At 39.4% G+C, this 23,159-nt stretch overlaps 1 protein-coding gene across 1 annotated transcript in view; it reads left to right on the forward strand.

Annotated features, from left to right (window-relative positions):
- The window catches only part of prex1 (phosphatidylinositol-3,4,5-trisphosphate-dependent Rac exchange factor 1), a 220,540-nt gene that overhangs the window by 69,797 nt on the left and 127,584 nt on the right, over nucleotides 1–23,159 (forward strand). Inside the window, exons 2-3 of the mRNA XM_020527744.2 lie at nucleotides 14,962–15,033; nucleotides 15,825–15,947. Coding sequence (XP_020383333.1) covers nucleotides 14,962–15,033; nucleotides 15,825–15,947 — 195 coding nt within the window. The remainder of the gene's footprint in view (nucleotides 1–14,961; nucleotides 15,034–15,824; nucleotides 15,948–23,159) is intronic.

Consider the following 23,159-nt stretch of genomic DNA (forward strand, 5'->3'; position numbering starts at 1 on the left):
GGGTCTAGGCTCGAAACGTCAGCCTTTCTGCTCCTATGATGCTGCTTGGCCTGCTGTGTTCATACAGCTCTGCACCTTGTTGTCTCATGAACTTATCCAAATGTGTTCTAAACGTTGTAATTGTATCTGCATCTACCACTTCCTCTGGCAGTTTATACCACACACTAGCCACTCTCTATGTAAAGAAAGTTGCCCCTCATGCCCCTTTTAAATCTTTCTCCTCTCACCTTAAAAAATGCCCCCCAGTTTTGAAATCCTCCACCCTGGGAAAAATACACCTGCCATTCACCTTATCTATATCCCTCATGATTTTATAAACCTCTAAAAGGTCACCTCTCAACTGCCTACGCTCAAGTAAACAAAGTTCCAGCCTATCCTTATAGCTCAAGCCCTCCATTCATAGAATCCCTACAGTGTGGAAGCAGGCTATTCAGCCCATTGAGTCCACACTAACCCTCTGAAGAGCATCCCACCCAGACTCAACCCCAATCCCTCCAACCCTGCATTTCCTCCGGCTAATCCACCTAGCTTGTACATCCCTTGACACTATGGGCAATTTAGCATGGCCAATCCACCTAAACTGGAAATCTTTGGACTGTGGGAGGAAACCGGAGCGCCTGGAGGAAAACCACATAGACACGGGGAGAATGTGAACTCCAAACAGGCAGTCGCCTAAGGGTGGAATCGAACCCAGGTCCCTGATGCTGTGAGGCAGCAGTGCTAACCACTGAGCCACTGTGCCTCCCCATTTCCAGAAGCATCCTGGTAGATCTCTTCTGAATCCTCTCCAGTTTAATAATATCCTTCCTATAACAGGGCAACCAGAACTGCACACAGTACTCCAGAAGAGGCCTCACCAAAGTCCTGGGCAACATCAACATAATGTCCCAACTCCTATACTCAAAAGGTGTGAGCAACGAGGGCAAGCGTGCTAAATGCCTTCTTAAACACCCTGTCTAGCTGTGACACAAATTTCAAAGAATTATGTACCTGAACCCCTTGGTCTCTCTGTTCTACAACACTACCCAAGTCCAACCTTTGATTGTGTAAATCCTGCCCTTGTTTGTTTTACCAAAATGCAACACCTTGCATTTATCCCAATTAAGCTCCATCTGCCAATCCTCAGCTCATTTACCCATTTGATCAAGATAACCTTCTTCACTGTCCATTATATCACCAATTTTGGTGTCATCCACAAAGTTACTAACAATGCATCCTATATTCTCATCCTAATCATTTATATAAATGACAAACAAAAGTGGACCCAGCACCGATCCCTGTAGAACACTGCTGGTCACAGGCCTCCAGTCTAAAAAGCAACCCTCCACTACTACCCTCTGTGTCCTTTCGTAAATCCAATTTTGAATTCAGTTGGCAAGCTCGCCCTGAATCCCATGTGTTCTAACTTTACTAATTAGTCTACCATACAAGAACGTAATCAAAAGCTTTACTAAAGTCCAAGTAAACAACATCTACCTCTCTCTTTAATCTTTTTGGTTTCTTCCTCAAAAATTCAATCAAGTTTATGCGACATGATTTTCCTTGCACAAAACCATGCTAATTATCCCAAATCATTCCTTGCCTCTACAAATGCAGTAAATCTGATCTTTCAGAATCACCTCAAACAACTTGGTTTAAAAACTGCATGAAAGCAAAGGAATAAATTTTCCTTGGTACTCTGATTTACATTTGAACCTTTTGAAAAAGTTAATTAAAAACTGACTTAATTGAAGGAATAAGGTCTTGCTTGATTTAATTATACAGTTTAAAGATTGACTAAGCACCGTATGTCCCTGCAATGAAAGCTTATCCTTACTTAACCATCTCCCTTCTGGGAGAAGCAATCGTCTTGGGTCAAAAACAGCTCAGTAATTATTCAAAGCAAAATTGGTGACTTGCTAACCAATGATTTGTAATTAGGCTAACGCCCATCTGTTTTTCAGTGTGGTACATATTTGTGCAGGATTCCCAGTCCAGGATGAGGAGTTAGTTGTGTAATGATGTCTAAGGTGATAAATTACATTAAATGATTGGCTGCGTTTAAACCTGAATCTTGTGGTGCGGTGATAATGTCCGTACTTTTGGTTCAGAAGGTTGAGTTTCAGGTCCCATCTGCCAGAGTAGTGTGTCATAAGCTCTCTGAACAGGTTGATTTAAAGTTATTTTTAGTTCAGGAAGAGTGTCTCTTGGTCCTAAAAGGTTAAAATATAGAGTATCTTGCATTTTCATAGTTTTAATGCTCAGACTGGCTCACTTTGTTAAGTTGTACCGGTTAATGATAAAGAGCTCACTATATGGATAGTAAAGATGATTGGTGTTGAGAAAAGGTGTTGGCATCCTTTCATTATCAAAAGTTGATGGGTGTGTAGCATACAATCCATTTTGGTGGGCTGTCTTCATTTGGTGCACTTTTGCTGATGGCTGTGAAAACCAATCTTTGAGTGTCACATTTTACCATATGAAGCTGCCAGGTGACCTTATGAGTGGTTGCTTTTAGCATTGGCATCTGTTGCCAAACAGCTGGACTCTCTTGGCTGCTGTGGTAGTAGATGCCAGTGCAATGGTGGTGTTGCGATTTCCCTCTTTCAACAGCTAGCTAATGAATGAATGAACGATTTGTTGTCACATGTACAGTGAAATACAACAAAATACAGTGCTTGTTACCATAATCTGGTGCCATTTTGATAGTTTAAGAAAAAGAGAAAATGACAAAGTGACTCAGTTAATCCATTGATTCATGTCACACCTATAAACGTTCTTGAAGTGGTCCTTTTTGTGCCCTACTGGTTGCTTGTCTTTGACTACCTTACTATATGGATGGTCTTTGGATATGTGACCATCTTCCATCCCCCTACACGGTCTGCTCCACTGAAGCTGCCTCTATTTGATTACTGCAACAACGCTGGGGAGTTCTGCTTTTGAGAGGACTGTCACAATTATGATTTTGTCCTGCCGGTATACACTCAATGTGTTGCAGGCATCAAAGATTAAACTCATTGAACTGCTTTTCCTGGTAGCTGTTAGATGCCCATGATTCACGGTCATTTGGTGGAGAAGTTAAGAGCCCAGATCCTATAAACCATCAGCTTTGTCCTAAAGATCAGTTTGGTTTTTAACCCATGCATGAGTGAGAGTTGATCAAAGGTGATAGGAGCCTTTTCAATGCATGCCTCAAGTTGTGCGTCAAAGGACAGATTATCTGTCAATCTGCGCTTAAAGTTACAGAATGTGTTAACCACTTCCTATGGAGTGCTGTTGAGCATGGTCTAAGGTATAGATGACTCCCAGGTACTATAGTCCATGTATGGGGGCTTCATGCCAAACTTGCAAGCATCTTTGAAGTGGTCCTTTTGGCTCCATACTGGTTACTGTTTCCAACTACCGTATGCCATGACCAATGCTTTTTGTGAAAATCTTACTGACCAGGAAAGAATGGTATGGGGCATAACCATAAGAACATGAGGCATAGGAGCAGACATAGACCATTCAGCCCATCGGATCTGCTCTGCTGTTCAGTGAGATCATGGCTGACCTGGTAATCCACTTTCCTACCTTTACCCAAAACTGTTGCTTCTATTAATGATTAAAAATCTATTTATCTTAGCCTTGCATATACTTAATGACTCAATCTCTTTAGCCCTCCATGGTGAAGAATTCAATAAATGCAGTACCCTCTGAGAGGAGGAATTCCTGCTCATCCTTGACTTAAATTATCGACTTCTAACTCCAGGATTATTCCCTCTGGTCCTAGAGTGTCCCACAAGGGTAAACAACCTCCTAAACATCAACCCTGTCAAGCTCTCTAAAGCTCCTGTATGTTTCAATAAGTTCTCCTCTCACTCTTTTAAACTCAGTGAATACAGACTCAAACTGTTCAACCTTTCTGCATAAGCCAACCTCTCAATACCCAGGATCAGCCTAGTGAACCTTCTCTGGACTGCCTCCTATGCCAGTATATCCTTCCTCAGATAAAGGGCCCAAAACTGTTCATATTATTCCAGTTGTGGCCTAACAAGTGCCTTGTATAGTTTTATCAAGACTTCCTTATTTTTATACACTTATTTCAAAAGGAATGGAGTATAAATATAAGGCCAATGTCCATTTGCCTTCCCTATTATGTGCTGAATTTGTAATCTAGATTTTTATGATTTCTACACAGAGGTCAGCAAGTCCCTATGTGCTGCAGCTTTTTTTTGTCATTTAAATAATACTCAGCTCCTTTATTCTTCCTGCTAAAGTGGATAACCTTACATTTTCCCACTGTTTTCGCAGTGGTGTGATGCAAAGTTTATCTTGGTCAATTACGATACCAAGGTTGCAAACAGTCTGAGTTTAGCATCACAGTTGCCAGTGAGATGGATGGAGATGGTGAATTGCACCTGAAGCAGGCACAGAGACCAAAAGTGATTGCTTGAATCTTTCGAATATTTAATAGCATAACATTTCTGCTCATTGACACTGAATGTTGGACAAGCAGTCTGATAACTTATAGACCTTTGAGTTATCGAGAGGTAGAGCTAGCAGTGTAGCACACAAGGAAATTGCTTTAGTTTTGAATCATGATCCTGAGGGGCAGCATTCACAATTTTAAATAACAGCAGGGCAAGGATCAGTCCTGGAGGAAACAATAGACATTACTGTGGGAACAGTAAGTCGAATTGTAGATGATTCTTTTGCTACAGTAACTGCAGTCCCGCCTAATTTGACGACAATGAAGAGGCTTTTGAGGATGGTGTGGCCAGCCATTTCCAATGCTACCAGGGGATTGAGAAGAACATGGAGGACTAGTTTACCTTTGTCATACATGGGCTGACGGGCCTGTTTCCATGCTATATGACTCTCTGATGCTATATCAGATGTTAGGATGTTATTTGTGACTTTGATAGGTTATTTTTTGGACTGTAGCAAGGGCAGAAAGCTGATTGGAATGAAGCAAACACACATAAAGTTAAGACAGTGTGGAGCTGGAGGAACACAGCAGGTCAGGCAGCATCAGAGGAGCAGGAAAGTCAATGATTTGGGTTTACACCCTTCATCGACTTGCCTGCTGTGTTCATCCAGCTCCACACTGTTTTGACTCTGACTCCAGCATCTGTAGTTCTTGCTATCTCCAAACAAACAGAAAAGGTTATCTTTACATTCAAGGATGATGCTGGAATGGTCAGCAACTTCGGCATGAGATCAGAACCTGATGGGGCTTTCCATAGTTCAGCCAGACATGGTGGTGGATGGCCAGTTTGATTATTTGTGTCCATTGGACTTGGGCTGTAGTGATGGTGCTAACATTGGCAGAATGACTGGGTGAGAATATCATTCTTTTACTGGGGACTGAGACACGGATGCTGGAGGTAAGACTATTGTTGAGCAAATCACTAGCTGCAAAAGTGCTGTGAAAAGAGGTGGGATTTTAAAAATACAATTTTATGTGAATTAGGAGATTTCATTTCCTGGTTGCACATGAAATGAAGTATGTTGGTGGGGGGAGGGGATGTAGGTAAAAATTGATCTCAGGAAGTGACAATTGATTATGCTGTTATTTATGAGGTGACTGTAAAGAACAGATGCAGGCCATTCACACATCTGTTCCAGGCTGAGGCTTCTTCTCTACTCAAGCTGAGACACAAGATGTCTTGTATTACTTAGCTGGGTGGTGCTTGAATTCCACTAGCCTATGTTAACATTACAGGTTACAACAGGAAATGGAGCTAGGTGGATTCCGCACCATCTGACAAGTCTCTGTAATCAGGTTTAGGACAAGATATTTTTGGGTCAGGGAGGCAAGGTGTTCCTTGGTTTAAGATGTTTGATAAGGAGATCAACTCTGCATTTTTCTTATTTTTCGAGCTTTACACTATGTTTACAATTTTTTTCAGCCAAAGTTGCCCCTGAGAACACGGCTTCCAACCATGTATCCCTGTCATCTCTAAGACCAACTATTTCCATTTCTTGTTACCTCACCCATTCTTCAGCTTGCCCCTTTGCTGTTGAAGCACTCATTCCTTACGATGTTACCTTTTGACTCAAATATTTTAATATTTTAATTTCTTCACGGACAGCAATGATTCCAGAATGTAGTTCAGTACCAAGTTCTCGTGCAATTAGAAATGGGCAATAAATGTTGGCCTAGCCTGTAATGCCCACATCATGTGAATGAAAAAAAAAATCTCTCCACCATTGGTTACCATACGTTTGCTGCCAAGGTTCTAACCTCTGGAATTCACTCCTGAAACTTCTCTGACTCTATATTTGTCTTTTCCTCTCTTTAAGATGTTCCTTTAAACCTTCCGTCATTAAAACTTTTGACCGAGTACTACAATATTGTTTTATTGCTGAGTTTGCTTTATGATTTGCCCATGAGGCAATGTCTCATTTCTTTAAAACATTGTATAAAATAGTTGAAAGCAAAACTTGCAATTATGTAGCTCCTGTATGGCTACCAAATGTCAAATTGCTTTCTCACAAACCAAGTAGTTCCGAATTGTAGGCACTGTTGTGGGAAACGACTAATTTGTGCAGAGAAAACTCTTTCAAACAGCAAGATAATTGTGATGTAATCAGATGATCTGTTTTTTTAATGAGGATTGAGGGTTAAATATTATTCAGGACATTGGGATAACATCCCTGTTCCATTATACAGTGCCATGGGATCCATTATATCCAAGTGAAAGATAGGTAAGATCTTCATTCCGTACCTCATCTGAAAGACAGCATCTGTGATGATTCAGCACTTGCTCAGGGTTGAACTGGAGTGTCAGCCTTGATTTTGACCTGGCGTGGGACATGAATTCAGGAACCTTCTGACTCCAAGATGAGGATGCGCTAAACTGGAAAAATACAATTCAGTTTATTTAGGATGAGCTTATCCTAGGAATTAGGATTGATTTGCTGGAATGAGAGCAATGTTTATTGTACTCGATCCTTTTTTCTTGATTGAAGAGGGCGGGGATTGCAGCTTACCTCTAGATTGTACTTCAGTGGCTAGTCTTGTTATCAGTTTGAGTATAGGTCCTCCCTCTGGTTTCAAAATATGATCATGCATCTTGGAAAGGAGAAACTTTCTTTTGACAGCTGTAGCTTGCTTGCTGAGCCTCTTGTATTATTGTCATTCACCAAGGAACCCCTTCAACTTCTGCATTCTTCAAATAAAAATACTACTGGTTGCATTTGATTTTTATTAAGTTAGTGCTGGATTTGACCTAGGTTTTGGATTCTGAACAAAGCAGGATTACAGCCAAAAGGATATTCAGAAAATAGTTTTGGTCTTTTTCTTGGATTCCTTTCTTCTCCTTGCAAGTTATTTATTTGCAGATTTTTGCTTGGTACTGATTTTGTTTTTGGGGTGCACTATTTTTAATGACTTGCTGATTAGAGATTGCACTTCTTTAGGGGAAAAAAATTATGTAGACCAATCGGCTGCAAGGATGATGGAAACATTCCAGATACAAGACTTGTGCATTTTTTATATTCATCAATCAGCCATAGTTTTGTTTGCTTGAGTTATTTTTGCATATTATAGTCTGAAGTAGTATTATGTTTAAATGCCATCTGGCCGTGCTCTTGTTTCAAAATTGTTAAACATTTCAAAGCTGTGGGTATATTAAAATTAATTTCCTTCTTTAGAGAAGTTGTATAGTTCTTGTCCCCACTATGTTTTTATAATCCTTCAAAAGATGAACTGACCAAAGTGATTTTGAAGTGAGGCCAATAACCAGCTACCTGACTTAATTCAGGAAATTAATGATTAGACTGAGTTTTAACTTATTTTGTAATGTTCTTTTTAACAATTAAAATAAAGCCTTGACTCTGATCTGAGATTTTTGATGGTAAAGACAATATTCTGCAAAGGTGGGTGAAGTTCCTTCAAGGATTTCAGCAAATCTCTCTCCAAGCCATTTCCTTGCTGTGCAAGATAGTATGACCTTCATTGCTCTCTGGGATTGGCAGGTTGAAGTGCCAATCAAGCAGGCTATCTCTGGTGGGTTTCTGCCTGGTAATTTATCCTGCATTCACAAGTATGCAGACAATGGGTGAATATATACTGCCACTTGTTAGCATACCTCTTCGAAAATGCTGAGGTTGATTGCCTTAATCTCTATCACAACTCCTTTCAGCCTGGTTCATTAATATTTCCGGTCACTCTTTATTCTAGTGGCTACATTTCTTGAAAGAAAACAGCTGCTGGACAATTTTGAATTCATTTTTTGTAATTCTAAACCCAGTGTTATTAGAAATATATTGCAGCTCCAACTAGCAATCCTTTGAAAGCAATATAACTGCAAATTTCAAGGAAAGGTACACCAGAGTCAAACTGATTTCTAAAACTTTAATAGTATACTTTCCATGTGTTAATCACAGGCCTGTAAATTTTAACAATGAAAAGCCAGGCCATTTCTTTTGAAAGTGCAATTGATTTGCGTACAAGCATGTGTGGTTTGTGATGATGTGTCTTAGAAAACACATGCAATAGAGGAAAGTATTTGATAACACTCCAAAATATACAAATAATGTTAAAATGGTTATGGAAAATGTATACTTGTTACACTGTGTATATTGCACATTAAATTGACAATTTGCTGCCAAAATAAATGCTAATGCTATTGCTATTAAGCTCAAACTTGAGTTAAACAAATTGTGGTGACCTTATCCAAGGTTCACTTTGAAGTTACTTGTAATTTTCTGCAATCTGAGCATTCGAGAAAGACTGAGCAATGGTTAGAATATGAGGTTATTAGGTTGTTATGTTTTGAAGCAGTGGTTTTAATTTAGAATGAAACTGAACAAGGATGTGACCTGAAGTGTGCCTCATGGCAAACTGAGTGATGTGATTATTGAGGATAAAAGGAAGTCCCAGATTTTTTTTTTGGAAAGGAGGTTTGAGGTGTTTGTACATGTAAACAATGCTAGCAGCATCTGTTTACAGGGGATGGACTAAGAGTTGAACTCCAAAGTTTCAGGAAGTTGTTGCGAATGTTGAGTTGTCCATGTACTTCAAAATAAAAATAGATTTGGAATCTCAAGGATAACAGTAAAGCATTTCTACCTGGAAATAAGCCACATGCATAGCATGTTTTGTCAGAGGGGAAGAGTTTCTGAGATACTATATCCCTGCAATGCTCAGACAAAGTTAGTCCAAAAACTAGAGGCCACATATCTTTCTGGTTCACTACACAGGCCCTACAGTCTTACTACATCCAGTCGTGATTGGTGGTTGATAATTATGGAGATGGAGACTCCATAAGTATCCCTATCCCCAATGATGGGAGAACCCATCCATCAGTGCTAAAGATAAGGCTGAAGCATTCACAGCAATCTTCAGCCAGAAGTGCTGAGTGACTGATCCACCTCGGCTGCTCAAATGGTCTCTAGAGTCACAGATACTAGTTTTCAGCTAATTCAATTCCCTTCATGTGATGTCAAGAAATGATTGGAGGCACTGGATACTGAAAAGGCTAAGGGCTCTGACTAAATTCATTGCAATAGTACTGAAGACCTTCTGCTTCAGAACTTGCCACTCCTGTAGCCAAGCTCTTCCAGTACAGTTACAACACTGACATCTACCCAACCATGTAGAAAGTTGCCCAGGCATGCTCTGTATACAAAAAAAAAGCAGGACAAATCCAACCCAGCCAATTACCACCCTTTTAGTTTACTCTTGATGGTCAGTAACGTGATGGAAGGTGTCATTAACAGTGCTATCAAGCAGCATCTGCTCAGCACTCACCTGCTCACTGATGCCCAGTTTGAGTTCTAGAAGGGCACTCAGCTCCTGACCTCATTGCTGCCTAGGTTCAAACATGGGTTAAAGAGCTGAATTCCAGAGGTGAGAATAACAGCCCTCGATATCAAGGCTGCATTTGACTGAATGTGGCATCAAGAGTCCTAGCAAGACTGGAATCAATGGGTATCAGGAGGCAATCTCTTCACTGGTTGCTGTCATACCTGGCACATAGAAAAATGATTATGGTTGTTGGAGGTCAGTCATTTCCGTTCCAGGACATGTCTGCAGGATAGGCCCTAGGCCCGATCATCTTCAGCTGCTTTATTAATGACCTTTCCTCCATCATAAGGTCAGAAGTGGGGATATTCACTGATGATTGCACAATGTTCAGCTCCTCAGAAACTGGAGCAGTCTATGTTCAAATGCAGCAAGATCTGGATAATATCCAGGCTTGGGCTGACAAGTGGCAAGTAACATTTGCACCATACAAATTTCTGACAATGACTATCTCCAATAAGAGATGATCAAACCACTGCCCCTTGACATTCGATGGTGTACCATCACTGAATTCCCCACTATCAACATTCTGGTGGTTACCATGGACCAGAAGCTCAACTGTATTTGCCACATAAACACAGTGGCTGCAAGAGCAGGTCAGAGTCTAGGAATACTGCAGCGAGTAACTCATCCCCTGACTCCCCAAAACCTGTCTGCTATCTGCAAGGCATGAGTGAGTTGTGTCATGCAATAATCCCCACTAGTTTGGATGGGTGCTGCTCCAAATGCGCTCGAGAAGCTTGACACCGTCCAAGTAAAAGCAGCCACTTTATTGGCATCTCATCCATAAACATCCAATCCCTCCACCACCGATACACAGTAGCAATAGTATGTACTGTCTACAAGGTGCAATGCAGAAATTCATGAAAGATCCTTAGACAGCTGCTTCGAAACCCACAACCATTTCCATCTCGAAAGATAAGGGCAGCAGATACATGGGAACACCACCACCTGCAAGTTTCCCTCCAACTCACTCACCATTCTGACTTGGAAAAATAATCATTGTTTCTTCACTGCCGCTGGGTCAAAATCCAGATGGATGGCAGCAGTTCAAGAAAATAGCTCACCACCACCTTCTCTAGGGCAACTAGGGACGGGCGATAAATGCTGGCACAGCCAGCGACACCACATCCCATAAATGAATAAAAAATAGCCATGGATAGGAAGTTGAGCTCAGGTTGCAAAGTCGAACTTCATGAGGATTTCAAATGTGACTGGAAGGTTCATCAGTATTGTGTTAAAGGAAGCATTACCTGGAAAATCTTTCACCATGATAAAGTGTGTCTGAAATTAAAAGTTTATCAGGCTGTGAAAGGAAAGTAGCAGGCTGAGCAAATCTAGAGAACTAATCACTTTGGACTAGGTCCAGGAAAACTGGATAATTACTTAACAGTATGATTAATGTGTACCTGTGAATCAGGTTTGCTTTTTGTGCACAAAAGTAGAAAAGGCAAGTTCTGTTCTGCAATTCACAGCATAACTTCCTTATAAAAATACTGTTTAATAATTAGTACTTTGTTTGTTACAGTAAAAGTCTTAAAACAGAAACTTGTCAGGCCACTCTTTTAGACAACAACTGAAAGTTCAGATTTCTTTTTATTTAGAGAAATATTAGTCTTGATGTCCATCATAACAAGAATAACAGAAGCTTGCAATAGTTAATGTATTTGCATCGCTGTTAGTATTCAGTCTGCGACATGTATGTTACGGAAACCAAGTATTAGAGTGGAGAACATGATCTAGAGATTAAAAGCCATAAAGGTCATATGTTACAATGTAATTATAGGGCTGTTTTTAAATCTTATTTATGGCAAAAATTTTGAAACTTAAATTTATTCTGTAAATTAAACTTCTGACTGTTCCCCAAAAACCCTGAAATGATATCATATTTCTATATCAGTTGCTGAATTTTAATTTAGAGAATATGCAGTAAAAACAATGATATGAGCAAAACCATACTTGAGGAATTATTCATCTCTGAACTGCTATTAAGTAACAGATTTTACGATAAACTAGAAAACTGTGATCTTTCGACCCATATTTCTGAATCTGGGATCCACAGACATAAGAGGTCTGCACCAAAAGGCTTATCTTATGGGTGGATGGTGATCAAGAGTAAGTGTATGACTAAGTGGTCAGAGGAATAATGTCATTCTCCCAAGGCTTTCCTCATACTTTCTCCAGGCTTTGACTGCAGAAGGCAAACTCAGCAGTTGGAAAGGCAAATCTACTTCATCGATATCTGCAACTACATCATCTGTTTTCTTTTAAAGCATGACTAAAACTCATTCATACAAGCAGCAATTTCATATTATTAGCTTCAAGGACAGTGTCTATGATTAAGCTTTTTAAAATGACGCCACATGATCAAGTATTTTGAGGATCAATGGTCCATGACTTGTGTAGGAACATGATTTGCCTCAATGTTTGCTGAACAGAGGCAAAGGTCCAATTGTATTTGGCATTTTGGTATCAAAAGTCAAAGATAGCTGGAACCAATATTGATTGCAATGCACTTGATTTCTCGCTGGTACTTAAAGGCAGTTGACCTACTTCACAATAGCTGCACATTTTGTAACAAGGCAGCACCACCACACTTTCCTGGATTCGGGTCTTTTGCCAAATGTGCGAAAAGCACAGCAGATCAACATCAGGAGAAAGGCAGACAGGCTGAGTTTTTTGGGTATAATCCTTACTTGGCTCTTAAACCAAACCTAAAATCTTAATTCATATTCTCCGCTCACTGATCTGTGGAAAATGTACACTGTATTTCCTTTTCATTGTTTTAAACTGGCCTGAAAAATAGTCCAATAGTGATTTTTTTTATTGGCTTAGGCAAACATCATAGGATAGCTTGTGCTGTGTTGCACAATCAGTGATTGAAGAAGCCAGTTCTTGATTTCCAGACTGTTGAGCTGTTAGGGTACAGGTCTCTTGGTTTGTAAGGCCTTTGGTGTGTAGCTCCTTCCGTTCACACTGCCTTTCTTTATCAGCCTTGCATCTGATTGTATTGAACTTCTGTATTACTTTTGTTGGGGTTGTTGCAACTTCTATTTTAGCTTCCTGCTCCTTCACCAAGTTTTTGAAGCATTTACGATATGCATTTGGATCTCATTCAGTGGAGTATTGTTCATCATAAAGTACTTCTGGAATTTTACATGCGTGATGCATGCTTTATGCAGCACAGTTGGCATTGCAAGAGAATGCATCCATGCCAGGCAGACTTTGTTGAGGACTGCTTTGCTTTGATGATCTCTCATCAGATCATTGTTCTTGTAGCCATGAACTAAACATAATACCTTTTGTAGTTTGTGGTTGGCATGAGTCCAATGAATTAAGGGCCACTTTGCAAGGACTTAGGTTAATGGTGACAGAATTTGTGATCAAATTTTGCAACTTTTTAATGAGATACTGCAGATTTTTACACTTAATTTCTATGCAAGTTACTTTTTGTACAAACACGACTGTCATTTAACATGGATCTCAGTTTTGTGTCTTCTGTCTCTTCACTTCTCTTGTTTTCAAAGCTTTAATCCTTTCTATTTCATCTCAAATATCATCTCGATCTTGAAAAAAATCCATCCTGAAACGTACATACGAACATCTGACTGGAATGTATGATTTGCACACAATTATCATCAGCAACAGTTATGCATGTAGAATTTTTAATGCATATAACTGTAATTTTTAAACTCTACCTCAGTGATTTGCCTTGAAACAAGAAGGTGAGTGCAGAAATCAAGTGCATTCGCTGTCATCTAATGTGCTCCATTTGAACTCTGTTTGCAAAAGTAGTACTGATTATTATTATAAAGGATAATCACTTCTGTATTGAGGTCAATAAGCAGTTTGCCGTTTTGCATCTCAAGCAGCTGACAACTCCAAGGTAAATCTGTCATATTTGCAAAGACTACCATTCAGGAAGACTCTATCAACCAATAGTCTGGTCTCCAATTGTTGTCTGAATGTGATACAATGTGCCAGTGATATACCTCTGTGGATGAACCTGGATTTTGTGTTTCAGAGTGTCTGACATCCCAATATGCAAACACACGACCTGTGAATGAATGACTGATTGATTGATTTTGCCAGCACACTTGGAAAAGTTTCATTTTTGCAAATAGAAATTAAACTTGAGTCAAATTTATTTCAGTATTTACTTAGGTGCTTGAACTCTGTCTAAATGTTAGCCCATGATCGTTTCATCTACTAAGATGGTGATGAGCACACAATTCAAGAGTACTTTGTGCTTCTCTTTCCGAAGTAACCACTTAGCTGTGTTCAAGTGGATGCACTCTTACTTCTTTCATCACCAATCCAAGGTGAAAGTTAAGCATATGTGCCATAGACATAGTATACCAACAATAATCTGAGAACTCAACCAACAGAAGTTGAGTGCAATTTCTTGAAATTATATAAGGTGGAAGTGCTTATTTTTTTCTGGAGGAGTACAAATTGTTAAGCTGCCAGATGATTGATATGTTAGCTTGAACTTGAGAGGCATAGTTAGTAATTTAGCATTGCAATTATGAGACTGAAAAAATCTCTTTCACCTTATGGCACAATGCACCAGTAAAATTGGAAAAACTAAAGAATCAGATCTTGTTTAACAATGAAGACTTGAAGACTTCTTTATAATAAACTGTGCTAAAACCAATCAAACACCTTTCTTCCCTGAAGTGTTAGACAATGTTCTGAGAGTGAATTAAGCAAATATTTTACAACTTGCCCGCTCCATTCTTCATTCTCTAGATTTGTGAAGGATTTGTATTTATATAGCATGTGTTGTTCAGCCCAGTGATGATTATAGGTGTTTCAGTGGCACGTATCCACCAGACATTTATTTTTGATCGTTGATGCACTCTTTGAAATAACTTGTTTGTTGTTATTTCTGTTTAACTATTGAAGTCAATATCCTCTTCTTTCAGCAGATTAGTATTGCTAATGAGCAAGATTAAACCTGAAACCTGTGAACCAAGACTTTTTAAGCGTTGACTTGTGCATCATGTTTCCTGTTTTTGCTTTTACTAAAATACTGATGTCAACTGATAACAGATATACTTATAAAAAGTATGAAAATTTAAATGCATTGAACTTGTTTTCATTGTTTACTACATGGAGAATTTCATGTATGTTGTACACATTGACTTGCATAAAAGTAATTTAACCTTTTCTTCTGCATGTAGTCATTCTTGCACAGAAATCACCAGAATGATGGCGACAAGTCAGAAAAACGAATTACTGAAGAACATCTCAAGGTAGGACTCTAATAAAAATGTATCTGCGTTAACAGCATTTCTTAAAGGTCTATTGCATTGTTGGATTTGTTCTGTGATCATTTGGGGTCTCGTGAAAACTCATTTTTAAAAGAACATACACAATGACTTGAATAATTCAACCTGATGTATGTAAAAGTCTCAGTGCAAATTATAGGAAGATATAGTTGGGCTTCTTCACAGTGAATATTTTGGTCCTTTCTCCATTTTGTTAGTTGAAAAGGTTGGCAATTCATGCATACCTAGCCACTGCTCACTAAGCTCTTGCACATGTTAATGGACTATATTTGATGGCCTACATTTTATATTTTACTTCTCTCTCCCTTTCTCTCGGGAGAAATATCAATATTCCAGTTGTAGTTGCTGAAATAGTTCACACTTTTGTACTTATGTATGTAAGCAACTGCAGTTAGGAGTCAAATGTTATTGCATTGTTATGTCTTTTCCTAGCATGAAGAACTGGAGTAATATGCTTTTTCGTGAGTATGTTAATACTGCTTTATGCAGGCCACAACTCCAGCAAAGAAAAGACCTAGATTTGTTTCTTTTTCTAACATAGCACTATCGAGGTTACACCCAAATGGTTTCATATTGACTTCCTGTGCAAAGATGGGCTTTAAATCTTATCTAATCTAGAAATTGGGGTGGATTCTGAAGAACATTTTGCTCATGAAATACATATTCACTTGAATTCAGCAGAAAAAAAAGCTTGTGTTTTGTTTTTATGTATTGAGATAAGATGTTCCTGAAAATAACTATGTTTTTACCTTCAGATTTTGTTTTCTAACATTGAAGAGATACTTGACGTGCATATGCTGTTCTTGGCAGCTCTTGAGTGCCATTTACAACCAGAACCACAACCTCAACATGAACTTGGAAATATCTTCCTTCAGTTTGTGAGTAGAATCAGTTTTTATTTTAGTTGCATTTTTTTTGTGAATCCGATTTCTTGCCCCTTCACCTTATTCTTTTAAATTTGGCATCCCTCAACTTGACTAGGATTTATCTACACCTCTGCCACCATTTTAGATCCATCATGGCGGTCTGCAGATGTTTGTCTTTTGGGGGGATGTCCTGCAAGTTTGTCCTGGTCATTCAACATTTATGTAGCATCTTGACCATTCTTAACTCATTCAAATTCACACTGACTGTCAGCATAAGCAACGCTATACAGTTGCGAATCCACAACAAAGAGTCTGGATCCCATGAAGTCTCACGGCATCAGATAGAACATGGGCAAGAAAATCTCTTGCTTGTTATCACCTACCACCTCCCGATTTCAAACAGATCCAGCAGCTCAAAACTGGGTATGCATGAACTGCTGTGGACTATCAATAGCAGAATTGTATTCAGAAGCAGTCTGTAAGCTCATGACCTGGCATATCCCCCATGATACCTTTATTGTGAAGCTGGGGGATAATGCTTAGTTCAAGTAGAGTGCAGGAGCAGTACCAGGCATATCTAAAAATTAGGAGTCAACCTGGTGAAACTGCAACACAGGGCTACTTGCAAGCATGCAATCGACAGCCGTGAATTGTGCTGGACAATTAACCAACTAATGGAAGGAAAAAGCTCCATAGGTGTCCGCATCCTCAATAATGGAGGAGACCAGCTCATCCACGAAATAGACAAGGCTGAAGCATTGGCATCCAAGAAGAATTGCTGACTGGGAGGACGCAGAGATGGATCATCTGGAGATGACCGGTATCACATACGCCAGTCATCGGCCAATTCAATTCACTCCATGTGATTTTAAGAAACTACTGAAGACAATGAATACTACAAAATCTACAGGCTCTGAAAACATTCTGGCAGTGGTATTGAAGTTGTAGAACTAGCTGAGACACTCACCAAGCTATTCTAGTACAGGTACAATGCTGGCATCTACCCACCAATATGGAAAATTTCCCACTTTTGTCGAGTCCACAAATTGAACAATTCCCAGCATGCTAATTACTGCCCCATCAGTCACTCTCAATCATCAGTGAAGTGATGGAAGATGTCATCGATAGTGCTTTCAAGAAGCACCTGCTCAGTAATAACTACTCAATGACACTCAGTTGGGGTTCTGTCACGGCTCCTTAGCTCCTGATTTCATTGTAGCCTTGGTTCAAGCGTGGACACAAGCTGAATTCCAGAGGTGAGGTGAGAGTAACTGTGTTCTTGATATCATTTGACCAAGTGTGACAAGGAGGCTAAACAAAACTGATGACAATGAGAAATTGGAGGAAAAGTTGGTTGGAATTATACCTAGCACAAAGGAAGACGTTTGTGGTTATAAAGTCATAGAGTCATACAGCATACAAGCTGACTCTTCAGTCCAACTCATCTGTGCCAACCAGACGTTCCAATCTGATCTAGTCACATTTGCCAGCATTTGGCCCGTAACCCGCTAAACCCTTTCTATTCATATACCCATCCCCCAGGTGTCTTCTAAGTCTTGGGCTTGTATCCGCCTCCACCACTTCCTCTGGCAGCTTATTCCATACACGTCCTGCCTTCTATGTGAAAAAGTTGCCCCTTAGGTCTTTTTTAGATCTTTCCCCTTTCACCTTAAATCTATGTCCTGTAGTTTTGGACTCCCCAAACCCACCCCACTGGAAAAAAGAAGCTTGTCTATTCACCCATGCCTCTCATGATTTTAGAAACCTCAACCTCCAATGCTCCAGGAGAAAAAGCTCCAGCCTATTCAGCCTCAGACCCTTCAGCACCAGCAATGTCCTAGTTGTTGGAGGTCAGCCATTTAGTCCTGAGCCATCACTGCAGGAGTTCTATTGTCAGTTGTTGTAAAAACCCATCCGGTTCACTAATGCCCTTGAGGGAAGGAAGTTTGCCATCCTTGCCTGGTCTGGCCTACATGTGACTGCAAACCCACAGTAATATGCTTGACATGTAACCACCCTTTAAAATGACTGAACAAGCCATTCAGTTTAAGGGCAATTAGGGATGGGCAACAAATACTGACCTTGTCAGTGATGCACACATCCTATGAATACATTTTTAAAAAACATCTTGGTTTGTGCGCATTTTATCTACTTGTTTGCACTATTTTCATAGTTTCTAACCACACACCCATTAAAAATCAGGAAATGTTGGATTTATAACTGTTTGTCATAGACTAAATATTACTTATTGGATCTTCAAACACTGCAAGAATACATCATCGTACTTTTGAAGTTAGTGGGCCATAAGTGCAAAACTGAAAGGAGTGTGTACCTGTTCCCTATAATTTTATGGCTAGACTGCATACCAGGATTGTTAACATTTTTGACTGCATGTAGTCTTGCTTCGCCATTGAGGATGATATTTTAAAATTAAAATGTTTATGAATTATCTCTTTGGGACTGTACTTGCATGTAATTTGTAACTTCACAAGCCTCCTAGAATGGATTAAATGCACTTCACAAAGAAAAAAAATTGAACATGCTGTTTTTGCTGTAACAGTATTGATAATGAAAACCTGAAGCAGCAAGCTGTTTTTACCACACTTGTACACACTTGTACAATTAAATTATCAGCTATTTAATAAACATGGGGCTCTTCTTGAGATTTTTTGAGTTACCTTTTTACAGGAGGTTTTTTTTATTTTCAGGGGTTTTTTTTTAATCCTCATTAATTTAGCTGTTGTAGTCGAGAAGTGACAATACCTTCTGTATTTGTGTTCACATATGTAGTACTTCTACTTTCTCAGAGCAGAAGTAGAAGAATTCATTAAGATCCTCAGTAATTATCAATCCTACATTAACTTAAAGCTACACCACACAAGGAAAACATTTTTTTAGATACTGCAGTACTTGAATTGACAGAATAGGCATAAGTTAGCAACAAATGATTTTATTTCCCAAAATAACTAATACACTTCTTCTATACACAAAAGACCATCATCCAAAGTATCCTTTCCATTGGCTGCCATGAATACTTGCTGCTGAGGTCATGGTGAATGCATTTCTGTCATATATGCATAAAGCTCAAAGATTTTACCCAGTCAGAAACTCTTTGTTTACAGTGTCTCAGATCAAAATTTAACAATTGAATTCCTTGCAGTAGAACCCACTATGTTTTCCCTACATATTAGCTCCTGAACATATGTAACCTTGACCTAGATGTTCTACTTTTAGTTGAAAAGCATTTATTACCTTTATAATTTAAAGTTTTCTTGGCTGTTTCTTGAAGTTAACAAAGATTTCCTTTTGGTGATGCCTTTTAAAACAATTCTTTGCGTTTAGCAGCCATGTTGTCCTATACCCTTGCAGCTTCTTCCTGTTACCCTTATCCCCACTGCCTGGCTGAGCAGAGCAAATCCCTGATAGGTGGCTCTCTAACTTCAAAGGGAGCCTATCTGCCTCAACTCACTGCCAATGGCTTCCCCAGTGCCCCTAGAACTTTGCTCCACAGCAGTAGGCCCCAATCCACCCTGGCTGCCTTGCTGACTTACCTTTTCTTTTTTACCCTCCTGATTGCTCCTCCACTCGCAGGCTGTTTCTGTCCTATGTTGAGCCTATTAGTGACCAATGCAAGAGAGAACCTGTAGTAGTTGTAGCTCCCCTCTGATTCTGTCAATTCCAAATATAAGATCAACTTTTCTCTACCTGATTGCTCCTCCCACTAAATTATTCAAGGATTTTTGGGGATTTTGAGGGGGCAGTTTACCTGCCCATGAATTTTGAGTGAAGAAGTTCATTTCATTATGGAAGAACAGACTCATCTGTCTCTGAGCAGTGTACCATAGTGTAGGAAACAATGATGAAACTCAATTCAGTTTAGTCGCTCTATCATGCAATCCCCAAAGCTCTGTGTATTTCACATGATCTGCAAAACTTCTTAGTTTGTATAGAAAAAGAATTATTGGAATGTAATAAATTGTCAGGTCACCTGGGAGATGTCAGCAGGAATACAATGCAATATTAGATCAATCCACATTGAATTTGTTTCTAAAATTTTTTTGAGTGCATCTTTTTCCCTTGACAGTAAGATAATCTTCCTAGAAATTGTTCTGGAATAATGTAGATTTGAAATTTTGAATGCATTAAATTAGGACCATTTATTCTAGACTCACGATGGGGCACTCGGTATAGGATTACCACATTTCTTACACCAAGATTTAGCCTCTTTAGCTGCTTCTTGAGTGGATAAAGTTTTTGAAATTGTATTCTTGTACACAAGAAAACCCTTCACCTGGGAAAACTCTGATATTCATGCTTTTGGTGTGTTTCAGATACGCTGCCTTTTTTTAATGGGGGAGAATGGGAAAGGTTTTTACTTTTGCTGAATATGTATGAATGCTTATCAAGAAGCTGCATATGTTTGTGAATTTAACCAGTTCTTTACTAAACAGTGTTAATTAGTTTAATTGATTTTCACACCCATAGGTGCGCTTGGCCAGGATTTTGAGGTCAGCAGCAAAATGTGATGTTTACCTCAGATTTCCTAGAAAGCCGGCCACAAAGATCTACTGTTCTCTGAGGCATTGTTTTCCTTTTTAGTTCAAATCTGAAGCCGAGTCTGCCAGTAGCTAGGCAGCAATGATATCAAATTCCATTTGAGATATTCACATACAGCAAATTTGGAAATCGTAATGCACTTTGTTATTAATTTATACCTTCAGATAGTGAAATAAATTATTTGCATTAAGTTGGAAGCTTAGATGAAAGCATCTGAAGAAAAATAAAAAAATGGAGAAATTTGACATACAACAAATATAAAATTAGCTTCTCAGGGGTAATCAACTGTATTTAGTAGCAGTCATTAAGTTAGTAATCCATTTAAATATTCAGTTACATTTCACTTAAATAAAATAGGTTTTTTGAGGATTTTCTGCAGCGAGACTAACAACATATGTGTTGGCGTTATTGGCATTGCCATTGATTTGATTTCCATGACTGCAGGCTGTTGGTCCGGAGAGAATTGTAACTCCTCTTCAGAGCATACTCAACTGTTGTATTGAACAGTTTAACACTAGCCTAGACACTTGCATGCCTGAATGTGCATGATGGTTAATTGTAATAAATGTCTGTTGTATTCAGTGCTACAGTAGTGAAGCCCAATTTCTTACAATATGGGAGATAGCAAGCATTGCCGTATTGGGTAAAACACCCTCCAGGAGGCCAACTCTCATGACTGCCTTCAGGCAACTCACTTAAACAGCACAACTATATAGTAAGGCATGAATATAGGGGGTCTCGATTCACAAGTATCTGACTTGCAAACGGTTGCACTTATGGATGCGATCCCATACAGGGGCTTTAAAGATCTGACGTACAAATATTTTCTGTATCAAAAATGGCTGCTTTACATTGTCCTGCATTGTATTCGGACTTGTGTTCCAGTATGGAATCTGGTCACAACCTGGGTACAGTCTTCACATATTGACTTTAAATTACTCCTAACCTTTTAACCAAATGAGGTCAATTAATTTTGAGGCCAAGATCTGTTGTGTTGAGTTAACTTTTGAGTAAAGAAGATATTGTGCTTATATCCAGTTAATCTTCCTGTTACACTTTAGGCTTCTTCTGTAAACAAAAAAAAACTGAATTTGATTCCAAGGGTGGAATTTTCCTCTCTCTGGAAGTGGTGAGAGGGGAAATAATTAGGCAAGTGTGCCTTGGATGATACCTGTCCCCTTGCCAGTACTGGGTAAGCAGGCCAATGGGGATTTTCTTGACATGCCAACAATTAAGGCCTTTAACTGGCCTTTTAAGGGCCTTAACTCACCAATAGGACTGGGGAGGCAATGGCCTCGTGGTATTATCACTGGACTGTTAATCCAGAGACCCGGATAACGTTCTAGAGACCCGGGTTTGAATCTAAGAATCTAATGATAACCGTGAATCCATTGTCGATTGTTAGAAAAACCCATCTGGTTCACTAATGTCCTATAGGGAAGGGAACTGCCATCTACCTGGTCTGGCCTACATGTGACTCCAGACCCACAGCAATGTGGTTGACTCTCAACTGCCCTCTGGGCATTTACGGATGGACAATAAATGCTGCCAAGCCAGTGACGCCCTCCTCCTGTCAATGAATAAAGAAAAAAGAACCCGAGGACCAGTCTTCAGTGGGAAAAGTGGCTGATTGCACATTTGGGTAACAAGGCCAACCTGTGGGATGGGTTGTGGGATGGAGGAGGGGGGGCATTCCTCAACCTGCAGGCAATTAGAGGAATTGACGGGGCTTGAGGGATGGTCTCTGAAAGTCACACCCCTTGCCCTTATCTCTGACCACCCCTGACACCCACCACTCCCTGCCAAACCCATACAGCCAAAAGAAAATGACCCATGTTCTATACGCAGGAGCCCCTGAGGAGTAGGCCTTGGCCAATGGCCTTTGTCTCATGAGCCAGGATGCTACTATCAAAGCCTATGAGAAACCAAGGATATCATAAGTCAGATCTTAATAAGTTGGCATATGATACGACATGCTTTGTAAGTGAACAGGTGGCACAATGGTTGACCTTACAGATGCTTTAAATCTAGTCATAACTCAGTCAGGAAACAAACTAGCATGTTAGTTTTGTACCACCTCATTTTCTCTACAGCTTGTTGCTCCATCTTGTTGAAGTCAGTATTTATGAACAGGTAAGTCATTTCTCAAGGAAAAAAATCATTTAAGTATAGAGGGAATTGTTTTACTACTACAGCTACAGTCTCTCCATTTAATAAGTTGCTCTTTAATCTAATTGTATATGATCGGACTGGTTTGTAACCTCCATGTATGCGTCCAATTAAGATTTTTTTCCTTCATTAACTTCTAGAAGATCAACTTTATCATTCCAGGTCAGGAAATGACTTGCTGCAGTATGTCCCAATATCTAAATTGGTTTACCTACTTGATTTGAAGCATAAGAAAATACCTTTCTGAAATATCATTAGATGTAGGAGCAGAAGTAGGCCATTTGGCCCATTGAGTCTGCACTGTCATTCCATCAGATTATGGATAATCTTATAATCCTCAATTCCACTTTCCTGCCTTTTTCCCCACAACCGCTGATTTGTTACTCATTAAAAATCTATTTCAACCTTGAATATTCTTAGCCCAGCCCCTAAATGGGAAATCAATCTCTCAGCATCTGCCCTGTCATGTCCCCTAAAAATCTATATGCTTCAATAAGC

This window comes from Rhincodon typus, chromosome 19 (genome assembly GCF_021869965.1).
Source record: "Rhincodon typus isolate 14 chromosome 19, sRhiTyp1.1, whole genome shotgun sequence".
Classification (NCBI taxonomy): domain Eukaryota; kingdom Metazoa; phylum Chordata; class Chondrichthyes; order Orectolobiformes; family Rhincodontidae; genus Rhincodon; species Rhincodon typus.